The sequence below is a fragment of the Gracilinanus agilis genome, chromosome 3 (genome assembly GCF_016433145.1).
Source record: "Gracilinanus agilis isolate LMUSP501 chromosome 3, AgileGrace, whole genome shotgun sequence".
NCBI lineage: Eukaryota > Metazoa > Chordata > Mammalia > Didelphimorphia > Didelphidae > Gracilinanus > Gracilinanus agilis.
The window spans coordinates 247,743,468-247,760,746 of record NC_058132.1 but is presented as its reverse complement, the minus strand read 5'-3'; the positions used below and the strand labels follow the sequence as shown (position 1 = coordinate 247,760,746).

The window sequence follows — 17,279 nt, the reverse complement described above, 5'->3', positions numbered from 1 at the left end:
AAAAGTCTGGATGAGAGGTGACGAGGGCCTGGACTCAGGGAATGACTGCTAGAGTGGAGAAAGGGGCACCTAAGGCAAGAGAAAATTATAGGTTCCCAGATTCATTCATTCAGCATCTTTAGTGCTTACAGTGCACAAAACACTGCAGAAATCACAAAGTACTATTTAAGAAAAGGACAATTTGAAGGCACTAAAGTAAGACTGGCATTAAGGAATGACAGAAAAGACCTCATGTGGTTTTTGCATTATTCAAAGAATTATAAGAAAAACATTTTCTGCAACAAAAATTAAAAGAGCTATTTTATTGAGAAATTTGCTATATTATTGAGGTCACAGATACAAAGATTTTCATTCGGTAAAATTGACATATCCTTAATTCTAAAAACATTTTAATATAACAAAGTTAACTAAACCTGCAGATCACAATGATCAAAAGTTTTCTGTATGTACTGTCTGTGCTAAAAGATGCAGACAGTTTTCTGCTTCCCTTTAAGAGAACTTATGCAATGACTTGTGCAAAGGCAAAACAATTGATTCTTAATTGAAATTTGAGATGCTTACATGCATGTGAGTTGGTATCTCAAATACTGCAGCTATAAATCAGTTCCACCTGGCATATGTTATATTTAAGCTTAAAATCAGTCTAAACTCCAGAGCATTAAGACAATCACTTAATTAAAATGTAAAAAACTAAGGTTTCCCTGCCAAAGTGACTCTACATAACAAAAAAAATGCTCCACCTCTAAAATGTAATTGAAAACAAATGTCATAGCAAAGTGTTTGGATTTACTCTTGTTAAATATACTAAGGTTTTCATTTAAAAAAAAAACCATGGACTTAAAAAGGGTAGTAAAATGAGCCCTATTCACTTGTTTAAAAAAAGGATCCAAGTAGAAAATAGAAAAAACTCATTCATACAGAAGTTAGATGCAATTAAATACAAAGAAACTAAATACTTTTTAGTTAAATCAGCAGAAGGGCTAAAAATTGAGCATAAGGGCTAGTGAATAGGGCTTAAAAAGTAAGACAACTTGGGCATAATATTTTCTAGACATTTAAAAAAGTGACAAAACTTACGAAATAAAGGGCATTGAACATTGAGTAACTCAGAGATAACATGATCACTTTTATCTCTCCATTTCCCCCCCACCAATTTCAAACCAAGAATAATATTTCATAACTGCACACAGCATGAATAACTTGAATTTGTAGATGCTTAGGAATGAGCATGCCCAAAATTAAATTCTAAAATTTATAGCAGCATATTAGATTTGTTTTAAAAATAGTTTGAAATATGTAAAAAGCTTTCATTTTTATCTTTGTATCTCCAGAGCCTAGCAAAGAGCATGATGTTGAGAGACACAAGATAAATGATTGTGGAAATGAACTACTTCTTTCCTATCTTAATTTCTCTGAACAGCAGTTCAGATGACATGTGCAAAAATTTCTTGAGATGGGATGTGCAAAATTATAAGTATATATCACAAATTATAGTAATAATTTTGGGAGTGTAATGTAAGTTAAATTGCTCTAGTCATAACATGCACAATAAGTTAAGAGTAGAGAATTTTCAATTCTATTATAGATTTGTGGAGATCATTCCCTACCTTTTGATAGAAAAGCAGGAATAACTTTAAAAAAATGCATCATGTTCCTGGCTTGAATGTGTACCACTTGTCAAGAAACTGGGCAAAGAAAATGAAGAAGTAGGAAGACCTCTTAATAAAATGATTTTCAGAGTCCTTCCATGAAGTGCAACTGGTAAGTGCAAAGTATACATAATCACGAGATTCATTTACAGCTCCAACTGCAAGATTCAGCAATTTGGAGAAGTGGCTTATTTGGTTATTAAAATTATATTAAACTATTTCATGCAAATCAATCATTAACAATTTTTGCCCAAACTGGAGATTATGATATTCAATAGGAGCTTTCTAATAATAATGATATAGTAGGGGAAAATGGTTTTTGGTTTTTGTTTGATAAAGTTTCCTTATGAGTTTTATATACACATATTTTAGGTTTTGGGAGAAAGTGAGGTAGGGGATGAGTGCTCAATTTCTACTTGTCTGCCCTGTGAGGATGCGACTGAATTAGAGCTTATAGGACTCCCTGCAGGGCTGTCCTGAAGAAATCGGTAAAACAAATACTCATCCCGAAATTCATATTCATTGGTAATGTGCTGGACAACTCCTCCTTGTACCAGCCTGTCTCCATATAGCACTGCTTCGCCACGGTCAGAGGCCAGGCCAACTTCAATTAGCCAGTTCACCAGGTCACAGCCACAGAAAGTTCCAGCAGAGGTCTTTGCTCCACACCTGTATGTCAAAGGAATGATTCACCCATATGTTCTGTAAATCTGGTATCAGCACTGCATAATAGGGGACAGGCAAGGAAAAATGGGGAAATAAGGAAAGACAGCATGATAGTTGGTATGTAAAAAAGTATGGAAGAAAAGAAACCACTTTGGAGATTAATGATTTGTTAAGCTGTAATGGTTTAAAAAATATGATCATTATGTTTATGAAAATAGGAAACCTAATACATGGAAAGCTAAACACAACAGTGACATATTATAAACTCATATTCAGATCATCATACAATAGCAACATCTTTTGTAATAGCTTTGACTACAAATGAAATTTGATTATAAAAATATCAAATGTTTTCATTATGCACTAAAACTATAGTAAATCACAAACTGCTTCTCAGGTAATGAATTTAATCAAACTTAAAAACTTATTTTACTAAAACAATAAAAAAAGTACTTGGTAGGATACTTGTGATTATTTCAAATGCATTCCTAATGCATGGTTCCTCACATCTTAGCAAATGAATAAGGTTAATGGCAAGTGGAGGAAAGAGAACCAAATGAATCTGTAAATTTTAATAGAAGCACATAATAGACATGCAGTACACTCAATAAATGCATCAGTCAAGCAAAAGAGCTGTTACAGAGTCAAAATGGAGGAAGTAATCAAGAATCAAGATGAGATGAGGAAAGCAGGTAATAAAAAAAAGAATACATTTAATCACATGAGTAGACTTTTTAAAATCATACAAACATCACATAAAGCTAATATGCACAAATATCTCAAAAAAGTAATGTCACAATGAACACAAAAATGTATTTCAGGTAATACATCTTAATTTGTAAACCAAATTTTAGGCAGCTCAGATGTGAGAATAATGTCCTAAACAAAGTGTGGTTGAACCTCCATTCTTACTGTTAATTTTGAATATTAAAATCTAGTGCAGTTCCTGGCACTTAATGTTTTCTGATGACATTGCTATGATGTTTTCTTACAGTGGGAAAAAGGTTGCTATTAGATCTGAGGTATGTGTGGGGAAACAGGGAGGACTTACTATTACCCCACAACCATATAGCTCAGTAGCCTCAAAAAGCCACAGCAGCACCAGGGTTCCCTTTCTCCTTCATAACTTCTATAAAGATCACAAATGAAATTTCCTTCTAAAAATTTACAAGGCCAATTTTCTTGACCTGTTGAACTGCTAAATGAAACTATTCATAAGTGTTATTCTTTTTTTTTTTAAACCCTTGCCTTTCATCTTACAATCAATACGATGTATTGGTTCCAAGGCAGAGTGGTAAGGGCTAGGCAATGGGGGTCAAGTGACTTGCCCAGGGTCACACAGCTAGGAAGTGTCTAAGGCCAGATTTGAACCTGGAACCTCCCATCTCTGAGCCTGGCTCTCAATCCACTGAGCCACCTAGCTGCCCTTTAAGTGTTATTCTTTATTGATTTTGCCAGTCCAAATGTCTGCTTCTCACAAAGGAAAACTCTGGTTTTTAATACTGGTCCTTGATAAATGACTTTTTAACTTTCCTCATTATACGATTTTTTAAATGTTCATGGCAACAGATTTATTCTTCATACTTCAATATCTTCCATATATTCTATAGCAAGAACTCAGATGATAAGATCAATTAATTGGTTTCTATTGATATTATTCAGATATCATAAAGACAAGGACTTGAGATTGAAAAGTAAAGCAGTGGGTGTCATTGTTTTGAAAATATTTTTTCAATAAAAAGTAATATCAAAAGGAGAAAATGAATATGAAGTTGTTTCTAAATTTAAAGCGTAGATTTTTCAGAAAGGCATTATTAATAGCTAATGTCCATCAATTCTAACATCCCAGTGTCTTGGTTCTCAGATCATGTTTCCATACTTTATTTGGGAAATCAAAGTTAGTAGCTTTTCAAAACTAAATAAAGTGATCTGAGTATGTTACAGAGGTTTTGTTTAAGGAATTACCCAGCTCTCATATGCACTGGCCTGTTACCAAGCATTTTAGTTAACATGCACAAGTCAGTGGTATTATTTCAGTTGAAAAGTGGGTTCAACATTTAATGTTTTAATTAATAGGGATCTCTGAATAGGCATTTGCCCACCTTCTTTCCTTGACAATGCTTCGGACACAGAGGTCACGATGATAATGGACAAACTGTTGACAGGTCATTCTGATTTCCTCAGGAACAGATGATCCATTTTCCGCTGTTATTTTATTACCCCACAGGAATTCAAATCTGAAAATAAAAATAAAAGAAGAGGCTATCTGTAAGGAAAGATAGAAAACACTATATAGGGGCATATTCATCTTCATAAAAATGTGACTATTCAATTGCAATTATCATCTACCAGGTACACCCATGTCATCGGTAGCCAAAAACACTGGTATGCTGTCTTCACCAACATTTTATTCCTTAACTACTTACACATAAGAAAAATTCTGCACATTTTAAATTTCTGTCAAACTCCATTTTCCTGAGATTATTTTAAAAGCAGTCTTTATGGAGAGCAAAGATTTTATTTCAGCATTTTTGTGTAATAGGCAGATTTTATGTATATCTTGAATGTAGAACAACTATTCTGTGTGAGTCCAATCTTGTGGTTTATTATTTACATTGACAAATAAAGAAACAGGCGATTGTTAATGATTAAAGTTTAATGACTAATTCATTTTTATATTTCTCTACCAGGGAGCCACCCTGACTGTTCTTTAGTTAAGACTAATAGGAATGGAACCACAATGGTAGAGAAGAAAAGCACTGAGCTGATCTCTCCCAAATTCCCTTCCAAACAATTTTAAAACAATACCGCCTATCAAATTCTGGAGGAAAAGAACCAACAAGTTTGGGTGAAACAATTTTCCATCCCACAACCACTTTGGAAGTAAAGAGGAAAAGTGACCAAGATGGTGGTCAGGCCTGGAGTACAGCCCAGAACCCAGAGTGCATGGGAAAAAGGAGTCTGTGGAGAGTGGGGACCCTAAGTCTCAATTCTAATACAGAAGAAGAGAGCACTAGCAATTGCAGTTACAGAAAGAGCTGGGGGCCTGGCCATGGTTCTAGGGCCAGGAGGAATGTTAGTGCTGGTGGCTAGAGTGAAACAAGGTCCTTCCCTGGGTAAAGACTGGACCACAGGCTAGGAGGGGAGGGCTTACGCCTCTCCTCAGAAGCACTGAAAGCCTACAGATACCCAGAACTAGCTCTGAAAACAAATAGCAAGAAAGGTGTAATGCTTGGGATAATGTCCTCCCTTCACCCTGGGAGCAGAGCCCAACTTTAACATAAAATTATAAGTCAAGAAATAGGCTGAAAAAATGAGCAAACCAGTAACCATGAAGAGGGAAGATCAAGACACAAGCCCAGAAAAAGACAATGATGTCAATGCAGCTATAAGCAAATATGAATATGGTGCCAGTCCAACAAGAATTCCCGAGGAGCTCAAAAGGGATTTAAAAAATCAAATTAAAAGGGGTAATGGAAAAATTAGACATGTAAATGAGAATAATATAATAAAATTATGAAAAGAGTTAATAAATTGGTAAATGAGGCACCCCAAATACTGAAGAAATAATAACATAAAAAACAATTGGCCAAATGATTTTTTTTAAAGGCACAAAAATTCACTGAAGAGAAGAAAGCCTTAAAAAGCAGAATTGGCCAAATGGAAAAAGACTCCTAGACAGATCTTTGAAAGCAATAACACAAAAAATCTGAAACTTGAACCATTACCCTTCACACTCTCGGGCAGAGCCTGACCCTAACATAAAGTTAATAAATAGGAAATAGGCTGTTTAAAAAAAAAAAAAGTGAACAGGGATAGCGAGGTGGCTTAGTGGATAAGAGAGTCAGGCCAGGAGATGGAGGCCCTGGATTCAAATCTGGCCTCAGACACTTCCTAGCTGTGTGATCCTAGACACATTACTTAACCCCAATTGCCTGGTCTGTATCACTCTTCTGCTTTAGAACCATTATTTGGTGTTTCTAAGGTAGAAGTTAAGGGTCTTAAATTAAAAAAAAAAAGTAAACAAAACAAAAAAGGGAGAAAGAAAATGAACCTAACCATAGTTACTAAGATGAAAGAGAAAATCAGGGCTCAAACTCAGAAGACAATGAAGTCAAAAGATCTTTTTATAAAGCTTAATAAAATTTTTTTGAACCCTTTCTGTCTTAGTAAGTGCAAGTGCTAGGCAATTGGGGTTAAGTGATATACCCAGGGTCACACTGCTAAAATGTATCTAAGGCCAAATTTGAGCTTAAATCCTCTTGATTTGAGGCCTGGCACTTTATCCATTTTGCCCACTGGCTTCCCCTAAAGCTTTAAAGAAAAATATAAAATGGTCAGAAGTCCAAAAGGAGTTCTTGGAAAAGCCTAAAAAGTACTTTAAAAATCAAATAGGAGTGGTAGAGGAAAACTAGAAGAGTAATGCAAGAAAATTATGAAAAGTCAACCAATTGGAAAAAATGGGTCCAAAATTGTACTGAAGAAAATAATTCCTTGAAAATTAGAATTGGGAAAAGGGAAGCTAATGACTTCATGAGACATGAAGAAATAATAAAACAAACCAAAAGAATGAAAAAATAAATTAGAATATGGACTATATCATTAAAAAAACAACTGGCCTAGAAATAGATTGAGGAGTGATAGTATAAGAACTGTTGGACTACATTAAAGTCATGACCAAAAAAAAAAAAAAGGTCTAGTATACTTCAAGAAATTACTATGGAAAATTGCTCTGAAATTTTAGAACTAGAAGTTAAAATAGAAATGGAAAAAAGTCTACTCATCACAGCCTGAAAGAGATCCCCTAATGAAAACTCATGTAAACAATATAGTTAAATTTCAAAGCTCCAAGGTCAAGGAGAAAATATTTCAAACAAACAACTACTAAGAAAGAGATATTGCAGTTAACAATCAGGATAATAGGAGATTTGATAGTTTTTACATTAAAAGTCAGAAGGGTGTGGAATATATTTCTAAGAGCAAAGGAGCTGAGTTTTGAACCAAAAATAACCTACCTACAAAACTGAGTGTAATCCTGCAAGGAAAAAACATGGATATTTAAAATTAAAGGACTTTTCAGACATTCTTGAGGAAAAGACCAGAACTGAACAAAAGATGTGACTTTCAAATACAAGAATTAGGAGAAACATAAGCAGGTAAACATAAAGGATTTGATAAGGTTAAGCTATTTACTGTCTTATATGGGAAAATGATATCTATCACTCTTAAGAATGTCATTATTAGGGGAGGCAGCTGGGTAGCTCAGTGTATTGAGAGTCAGGCTAGAGACAGGAGGTCCTAGGTTCAAATCTGGCCTCAGACACTTCCCAGCTGTGTGACCCTGGGCAAGTCACTTGACCCCCATTGCCCAGCCTTACCACTCTTCCACCTAGGAGCCAATACACAGAAGTTAAGGGTTTAAAAAAAAAAAAGAATGTGTTGGAGGGGATGTGGCAAAATTGGGACATTAATGCATTGCTGGTGGAGCTGTGAACTGATCCAGCCATTCTGGCTGGCAATTTGGAATCATGCTCAAAGGGCTATAAAAGAATGCCTGCCCTTTGATCCGGCCATACCATTGTTGGGTTTGTACCCCAAAGAGATCATAGATAAACAGACTTGTACGAAAATATTTATAGCTGCGCTTTTTGTGGTGGCAACAAATTGGAAAAAGAGGGAATGTCCTTCAATTGGGGAATGGCTGAACAAACTGTGGTATATGCGGGTGATGGAATACTATTGTGCTCAAAGGAATAATAAACTGGAGGAGTTCCAGGCAAACTGGAGAGACCTCCAGGAACAGATGCAGAGCGAAAGGAGCAGAGCCAGAAGAACTCTGTACACAGAGACTGATATACTATGGTAAAATTGAATGTAATGGACCTCTGTACCAGCAGCAATACAATGACCCAGGACAATTCTGAGGGATTTATGGTAAAGAATGCTACCCACATTCAGAGGAAGGACTGCAGGAGAGGAAACATATAAGAAAAACAACTGCTTGAACGCATGGGTCGGGGTGGACATGATTGAGGGTGTGGACTCGAAACTACCACACCAATGTAACTACCAACAATTTGGAAATTGGTCTTGATCAAGGACATATGACAAAACTAGTGGAAATGTGCGTCGGCCATGGGTGGGGGGAGTGTGGGGGGTGAAGGGGAAAGGAGGAGCATGAATCATGTAACCATGTTAAAAATGAATATTAATAAATGTTTGGAAAAAAAATGACTCATCCAAAAGAAGATTTCTAAAGATTTTTTGTCATTTAAAAAATAAATTGTTAAGACCATGTTAATTTCATCAAGAATATCCCCTGTAAATTCTTCTCCCCTCTGTAAGTTCCTCTTTTTCAATATAAATTAACCTCTGTAAATTCTCCATTTGTCTCTGATCTTACTGGGAGGAGATCACATGGCCACTGACCTAATAAAATATCTGGACTTATATTAAAAAAAAAAAAAAAGAATGCCATTATTAGGGTAGTTAAAAAGAATATACATAGAGGGCTTGAGATTAAGTTGAATTTGATGGGATGGCTCTTAAAAAATAAAATCATGTAGGGAGAACTACAGAGAGAGAGAGAGAAGGATAAAAAGAATGGCAAAATAGGATGAAGAGAAATATAAAATTCATAATTATAACTTTCAGTGTGTATGAGATGAATTTAGTTATTAAAAAAAGAAATGGACAGCAGAATAGGTAAACTAGAACCTGACAATATATTGTTTATAAGAAACACACTTAAAAATTAGACACATATAGAATAAATACAAAGGGCTAGAGTGGAATCTCTTATGCTTCAGCTGACATAAGAAACATACAAGGGTAGCAATCATGATCTCAAAGTTAAAGCTAAAAATGATTTAATTAAAAGAGCTAAGCAGGGAAACTACATTTTGTTAAAAAGTACCAAACATAATAAAGTAATACCAAAATTAAATACATATGCACCAAGTACTATAGCATCCAAATTTTTAAAACTGCTGGAGTCTGAATTTAGAGTCAAGCATATTTCTTTTACTTTCTCTTTTATTCTTGCTTTTTTCCCCCACTTTTTTTGCAGGTTTTTTTTTTTTTTTGTCAACAGAGCTAACATGGAAATGTTTTGCATGACTGCATAAGTATAAACTATATCAAATTGAATGCCCTCTCAAAAGAAGGGAAGGGGAGAGAAGCAGATAATTTGGAATTCAAAACTTTAAAAAAAGTTAAAAATTTTTATTTACATATAATCGAAAAAAATTAAAATTAAAATTAAATTAAAAAAGACTAAGTGGGAACTAAGAACCTAACACTAAATCTTAAAGCTTGATCTAGGCTTTTCTTGCTTTCTATACTATTGAGCTCAAATCTCACCATATGCAAGGAGGCATGTCTCAGTCTTCTTTTGCCTCTTTCCCCCCATTTCTTGTGCCTTCTCTTTGAGATTAGATTACATTCTACTTATCCTATATATATCTTATATGTACATTTATTTTGTTTGTTGTCTCTCCCATTACAATGAGGGTTTCAAATGGATAGAGACCATGTTTTTGACTTTGTATCCTCAGCACTTAGCACAGCACCTGACAAAGAATAAACCATTAATAAATGCTTGCTGACTGATTAAAGCTGTCACTTTTAAACATTTGTGAAGTATGTAAAATGTCCAAAGTCCTTATTATGTAGTGCTTTTGGTAAGGGGAACTCTGTTAACATACTTACTTTTTACCAATTTTACCATGAAAACAAATGAGCCTAATGTCACTCCACTCTCCATAATGAGTTTTCCTATTTATTAACCTCCAAACAACAAAAACATGATCTAAATTCAATCCTTATGATATTTATAGAAAAGCATCCAAAACAAAGTTGATACTTTAGAAGTCTTTATAGGAAATGGAAGAATAAAAAATTTGGAAAAGTAGAACGACTTTTTTCATTGAGGAAAATAAGTCAAATGCACAAGAATGTAAGTTGCTATTGTTGAGGAGATACACTATAGAAATACAGAGGAGATAAAAGCTCTTTGCTGTCTTATAAACATATTTTTAAATTGCACTTTTAATTCAGCAATGGCTTTTTGATAATACCTTGCAGTTCTTTTTAGAATGGAAAGAATACTACTGGATGTATAATGTTCAATACTTTATAGATATTTACTATAAATATATGAATTTACAGACAATATTGTTTCCATGATAATCAGTTTCTGCCAGTTGGTATTAGGGGCCTAAAAACAATAGTAAGGGAATATTTTTACTATTAACTCTATTAAAATAGATATAATTTTAAATTGAGTTTACCTTCTTTTGAAGGGCAGTATGATAAAATGTTTGTCTAACCCAAAGATTCCAAAGGAAATGAAACCCTGGTGAAAAACACAGATACACAAAGTTATATATTTAGAACCTAGAAATAAAATTTCAAACTAAAAAAAAGTTGAGGTAAGTTGCTGACATTTACTCCAGTAAGGAGGTCTTTAAAATTTTAGGCCCTGAAACAAGAATGTTTTGTTGCTTGCTTGTTCTAGGCACCTGGTCTTGCTGATTATGGTAACAGATTTGGTGTCAGTCCTCTAGAAGAAACCAGAGGCTGAGGAAAGGAAGAGACTTCTTTTCCTAGGGATCAGAGACTGGTGAATAAGCAGAGTCAGAAAGGGCCAGGAGGATATTTAGTAGTACCCATCACTTTACTAATTCTTGTGCCCTGTAGTGCAAATAGGGTGCATATCAGCCCTGCAAAGCCTTACTCCAGAGTTTCTGACAGTTGAAAAAGGGTTTAGAATCCTGAGGTTAGTCAGTTGACCCTGGGGACTCGATGAGAGTAGAAGGGTCAACTGAGCCCTGTTCTTTAGACTGAAAACCTGGCCTATATTCTGCAGCTTTTCTCCTAAAATTTGTTAGTTTAACTATTTCCTTTAGATCTCCCTAACCTCCCTTATTCCCAATCATCATTTCCCTTCCTAAATTTCTTGGGGTTTTTGAAAGGAGGGTGGATCTTGGGGTTAGCTTTCAAACTTGGTAGACATAGTTTCCCTGTAGTCAAATAGGGCTTACCCTTGTTACAAATTATCTCTTGAATCAATCAGTGTACCCAACTTTCCTAATCCTATAGGCTACAAAAACCTCTCGGAGCTGAGTTTAGGGAATATAAACACGGAGGTATAAAGAGTTGCAAGGGCAGATAGCTACAGCCTGAGAGACACAGACTGGGACAGTTTTGAGACAGAGACACTAAAGGGAAACAGACTGAGCCCTTTAGGTAGGAAGGGCACTTCTACAGACACAAGTTAGGGCCAGCCAGGAATGGCTTGAAACTGACTAGAGGGCTGCTAGTCAGTTTCTCAGGTTCACAAAGAAATAGTTCAGAGGAAGTATTAAGATTGTACTTCCTCTGAAATGGACACCTCCAATTCCCTTCACGACCCAGGAACAATGTTATTCCCTTATCCCCTTCTCTCTCTCTCTTATCAACTAATGAACTAGGCCAAAGGTTTGATTAAGTGATAGAGTTTATTGATTTTTAGGGTTGATTGGAAGGGATGGAGGGGTACAAGGTAACTCTAACCGCCACCTAGGGAAAGCTTCAGGTGGGGGAGAGAGACAGGAATGTGAGACTGAGAAAGGACCTGACTAACTCACCCCCAAAGGGTTTTGTAGCCTATAGGATTAGGAAAGTTGGATACAATGATTTAAGAGATAATTTGTAACAAGGGTAAGCCCTATTTGACTACAGGGAAACTATGTCTACCAAGTTTGAAAGCTAACCCCAAGATCCACCCTCCTTTCAAAAACCCCAAGAAATTTAGGAAGGGAAATGATGATTGGGAATAAGGGAGGTTAGGGAGATCTAAAGGAAATAGTTAAACTAACAAATTTTAGGAGAAAAGCTGCAGAATATAGGCCAGGTTTTCAGTCTAAAGAACAGGGCTCAGTTGACCCTTCTACTCTCATCGGGTCAACTGACTAACCTCAGGATTCTAAACCCTTTTTCAACTGTCAGAAACTCTGCAGTAAGGCTTTGCAGGGCTGATATGCACCCTATTTGCACTACAGCCCTGAGGAACTTTACTTTTATTTCAAACTTAAAGCCAGTGGGGCTTTAAGGGAAAATATATAGTAGAAGAAATTGTTTCAAAACAATGTCTGGCTACTGGAATCATATACATTTTTATTTTTTCACGGATGTGGTGTCTATCTTGCACCTCTATCATATAATTTTGTCCATTTATTCAGGAATTCATATTTCATCTAAATAATACATGCCTTCGAAACATGGTTTCAGGATTATCTGTGTCCTGGTAGAAAAGCCAATATATAGGAAATGATGCTGGCAACAAATAAAATATAATATATATTATATATAAAATATAATATAATACTGTTCCATATAGTGCAAACTATAGGTTATATAAACTTTATATTGGGTAGAAATTGATTTATAAACAACTCTTATTTATTCACACTAATGGACACTAAAAAAAGATAATTAAAAACAAAAAGGAATCAAAAATCATTTAGAATGAACCTTGAAGTATATCACCATACTAATATTTTAATACTATTACTTCTTAAAATGATTTTAAGTAAAACAATAAAATACATGAAGCTCTGACTTATCCAACCTATCTTTTCCATGGTTAGTAAATATTACTCACCTTCACAAATTCTACAGTCCAGGGATCCCCTTCTCTTAAAGTATAGCCCCAACTGCTATATGTGTGTGTGTGCCTGTGTGTGTGTGCGTGTGCGTGCATTTTCCCTAGAAGAATTATAAGATCCTTGGGAGGAGCTGTTTCATTTTGTCTTTGTATTCTCATTGCCTGGCCCAGAGTAGGAATATGATAAATGCTTGTTGATTGAATAAGTTCAACTTCTTTAACCTCAGTCTTATTGAGTTCCCCCTTCAAAGCATCAGCCTGAAAACAGAGCTGCTCTCTCAAATTTTTTGTGAAATATGAGATATGGATTCCAAAATGGTTTTACTAATGACTACAAGTTTCATATAATGTCAAATCAAATAAATATACAAGAACTTGACATTCAAAAGTACTAAATCAGAGTATGTTAATTTCTCTACTAATAAAAGCTTATTGATTGATTAAAATTATATTTTATAATCTCTTTGTGGTATAGAAGTGAAACTGGGTTCTTGAAGGTTGTAGTATGGGACACATGCTTCAATTATCCACATAGTGATTATTTACATGATCATGTTAAATAAAGAGGCTCATGACCAAATTGGCCAAAGAGGATTAATTTTTCAGATATACTAATTTATAGAAACTGCTAAAGTATAGAAGAGCTGGGATGTGTACTTAAGAAGGGAGTACTCATATCAATGAAATCATGGATCTTTGAAATATGGAAGATATATTAGACTGATAATAAATTTTAAAGTAACATTTAACAAATATATTATATAGAAGGTGTCCCAAAATCTTAGTGGGATTTTAAGCTGTTAAAAGTCTAAATATGTATTTAGAACTTTAATAATACTTTTTGCTCAAAAATTATTAAGAATACTATTAAATGTTTTTCTTTGTTTTATGTCTGCCTATAATAAAGATCCCTAGGGAAATTATTTGCCAAAGCTAACCTAATAAATTTATAACAAAGTTCAAACAGATCATGAGGCCTTGCCTCTCTTTCCATGATCATTCTTGCTTTCAAAATTAAAATGGAAGATAATTTCAATATTTCTGGTTGAAATATTCAGAACACAACCTGGTGGCTTCAACTAATATAATAAATTTCTCCTAATAGGAGATTGGAATATTTTTGACTGACATAACATAGCCAAGCAAACAGAACACAAACACACACACACACACACACACACACACACACACAATATGTGCACAGGGGCATATGCACACTCCTTCAAAATTCCTAGTAAATAAGTACCTGGCCAAAATTAAATACAGCACAAAAAAACTGTAATTCAACATACAGTCTTCCAGGTTCCTTGTTGAACAGCCACCACAAACAACTGGAAAGATTCTGCAAAAGAAATAATAAAAATTATTTTTAAATGAAGCAAGCTATTCATCTTATGTGCCAGAATACAGTACTATTAAACAAATGCCTTAAATCTAAATTGACTTAATGTTTGAAAAAGAAGACTAAAGGGAAAAATACTAGGAGAATATACAGCCTTTGTCTTTTTATAAAGAGTTTGACATCCTTCTGATAGATGTCATTCATACAGATGTCTGTTATCTAATTAATTCTGAAGGGGGAAGATATGATCCATATTTTAGGAATTCATGTAAGACATCAGTACTGCTGCCTGATGTAAAAAAGGATAGATTTTTTAAATGAGCACTTCTTAATGCAAAAATCAGATTATCAAATTTGTAGCAGTGTTCCTCAATCTTTTCTGATTATTGTGCTTAAATGGCAAGTAGAATGGTGCCAATTGATATCATATTACATTAAGTATCAGAAGTATGGAACAATTCCTCTATGTTCATTCTATCTCATGTCTGTAGCTATCTCAGAAAAGTACTTATGCAGAGAAGAAAAAAGAAATAGAGTCTGTCAGTTAATGATTGGAAATTAGTAGCTCTAAAAAAATGGTTAATTTTACCAATGATGAAGAGTGATTAATATAAAACCTCAGATTTTTCTCAAATTCTAGAGTCAAGGTTTTAAGTGGAAAATTGATACCAAGCAGAATAAATTTGTCTTTTCAGAAATAGGCCAGTAAGTGTAAAATTGAGCTACTAATTTTTTTAGTTTTCCTTTTAAAAAAGATTAAAGATTTAGTATTTGATATTGCAACTAAGCCTTTTTAGCTGCCTAAATACAAACTTTGCAAAACTTTTAAGGGAAAGAGCCTAAATAAAAGTAAAAGAAGTATTTACAGCAAGTAAGCCGACAATAAGTAGTAAACACAGCAACACATGTCTAGCCAGTTGTTTGTCTCCGATCTGTAGAAACTGTTCTTCTTCCTGAGCTAATATGCAGCTCTGAGAATTACACTGACTCACACAATGCTCATCTAGAAAACATTAAGAATAATTTATAGTTAAAACTTTTTATTTTAAATGAATTTAAAATTCTTTAATGATTAAGCAAACTATTACACATGCAAATACAATCTAGAAGTTATTTTATAAGGACTCTGTAGAAGGTTCTTTCCTTATACTGCAAAGCAAGGACAGATCTCTCACTTCCTCTCACAAATTTTATCTGAAAAGCTGCAAGATACTTGTCTTACTTGTATTATTGAGCAGTATGATTCTAGGACCATTAAAAAAAAAAAAGAGGCAAATTCCACTCTTAACTAATCTATTCATTTGTTGTATTGTCTCAAAAAGGGCTTCATAATTCTCAATTTAGCTACTATAAAATTAACATAAATTACAATCATCAATAGTGCATATAGAAAGTGACTTATGTTTGCTGAATTAAAGTTCAACTGACAAACTGCATTAAGGATTTAAAAAATTTGTCTGGAGAATTCTGAGGTTAAAAAGATGGTAAGATAAAAAGATAGTACAATCATATTTTTGTCACCACAGGCTCAAGTTTCCACTAGGAAATCATAAATGTTGCTGTCTAAATTAATACTCTGTATAAAGGAAGAAATTTTCACAAAACATATTTTTAACCCCAATACATATAACATGAAAGATCAATAACCAAATGGTGAGAGAAATAATATTTAATAAAAGTATTCCTGTCATCTGAGTCTGGAGAGAGATGATCACTGCATGATGAATTTTCTGGCACAGCAACCCATAGAAACCATCTACTATAGCCCAGGGTAGTTGGGGTCTATCCTTTCAAAGGCAGGCCCATACTGACAAAAATAGCAGTTCATGCTTATATAGTGCTGTAAAAGTTGCAAAGTATTTTCCACATAACCCTATAATTCACTGGGATTCTGGGAAGAGAGGAAAGTATCAGTAAAGGAGGAATAATTAAAGAGCAGGCCCCGGAGGCAAAAAAAGACATGAGTAGGAAGGTCAGATAATGTTTTGAGGATATTTCTTACCCCATATATATAAATGAGATGCCTCCTGAGGTGGAATAATGTCAATTAAATTGATCTGGCAATTTAAAAAGTTAAAAAGTGAATAGCTGGAAAAAAGGTTAGTCCCTAGTTTAGACAGATGTAATTAGTTCATGGCATAAAAAGTTAATGAACACAATCCCAAAAGTTGAGAGACAGAGAGAAACAGAGGCAGAGAGAGACGGAGACAAGGAGCCAGACAGAGAGGGAGGGAGAGACAGAGAGAGAGACAGAGAAAGAGAGACGCGCGCGTGCGTGCGTGCGTGCGTGCGTGCGTGTGTGTGTGTGTGTGTGTGTGTTGCTCTTTAGAAAAATGAGTAATTTGCAGTTTATACCAGAAGGTGGCAGTAGAAAAGAGGAAAAATACCTTATCTTGGGAACATGTGAAATATTCTATATTAAAAAAACAGTTTTTACAATTGTACATTTGTTTTATGTATATAGAATATTTTTAAATGTTCCTTTACCCAAGTCATGTTTAAATCTGCACAAAGAACAGAAAACTTAAAATACTAATTAAGTGGCTTTAAATTATCTGAAAACTAATTAAATGGGACTGAGATGGCTGAGTTTCAATCACTGTCATTAGTCCCTTTAATAGCTACATTCAGCTTATGAGGAAAAAATATTTTTAAAAGTATGTATATGTAGGAAAAGTCTGTGAAGTAATTTCTATTTACCTTTTAAGTTAAAATAATTTTAAGAAATGGTCCTTGGGACAAATTCCTTGGTTTTAGTTGGAAAGGAAAGTGAGCAATACCTCTTTTGTATAATACTCAGCATATAGAGATACTTAAAAATATTAACTAATGAATTCAAGGCAATTTAGTAGATTATTAAAGCCCGCATTTTGGATATTTTTTTTTGGTAGGAGAAGAAAAGTAGAAAGAAACTAGGTCATCAAGTGTGCTAGTATCAGATGTAGTATGGTATAATGAATGGACTCAGAATCAC

General features: G+C 34.4%; 1 protein-coding gene across 2 annotated transcripts in view; it reads right to left on the bottom strand.

The window, feature by feature from the left end:
- Positions 1-287: 287 nt before the first annotated feature.
- Positions 288-17,279, bottom strand: part of GPR155 (G protein-coupled receptor 155) — a 44,537-nt gene continuing 27,545 nt past the window's right edge. For both annotated transcript variants that reach the window (XM_044669780.1, XM_044669781.1), the window contains 5 exons: positions 15,172-15,308; positions 14,210-14,305; positions 10,607-10,671; positions 4,418-4,552; positions 288-2,318 (listed from right to left, as the gene is read on the bottom strand). In XM_044669780.1, coding sequence (XP_044525715.1) covers positions 2,018-2,318; positions 4,418-4,552; positions 10,607-10,671; positions 14,210-14,305; positions 15,172-15,308 — 734 coding nt within the window. In that variant the 3' untranslated portion in view covers positions 288-2,017. The remainder of the gene's footprint in view (positions 2,319-4,417; positions 4,553-10,606; positions 10,672-14,209; positions 14,306-15,171; positions 15,309-17,279) is intronic.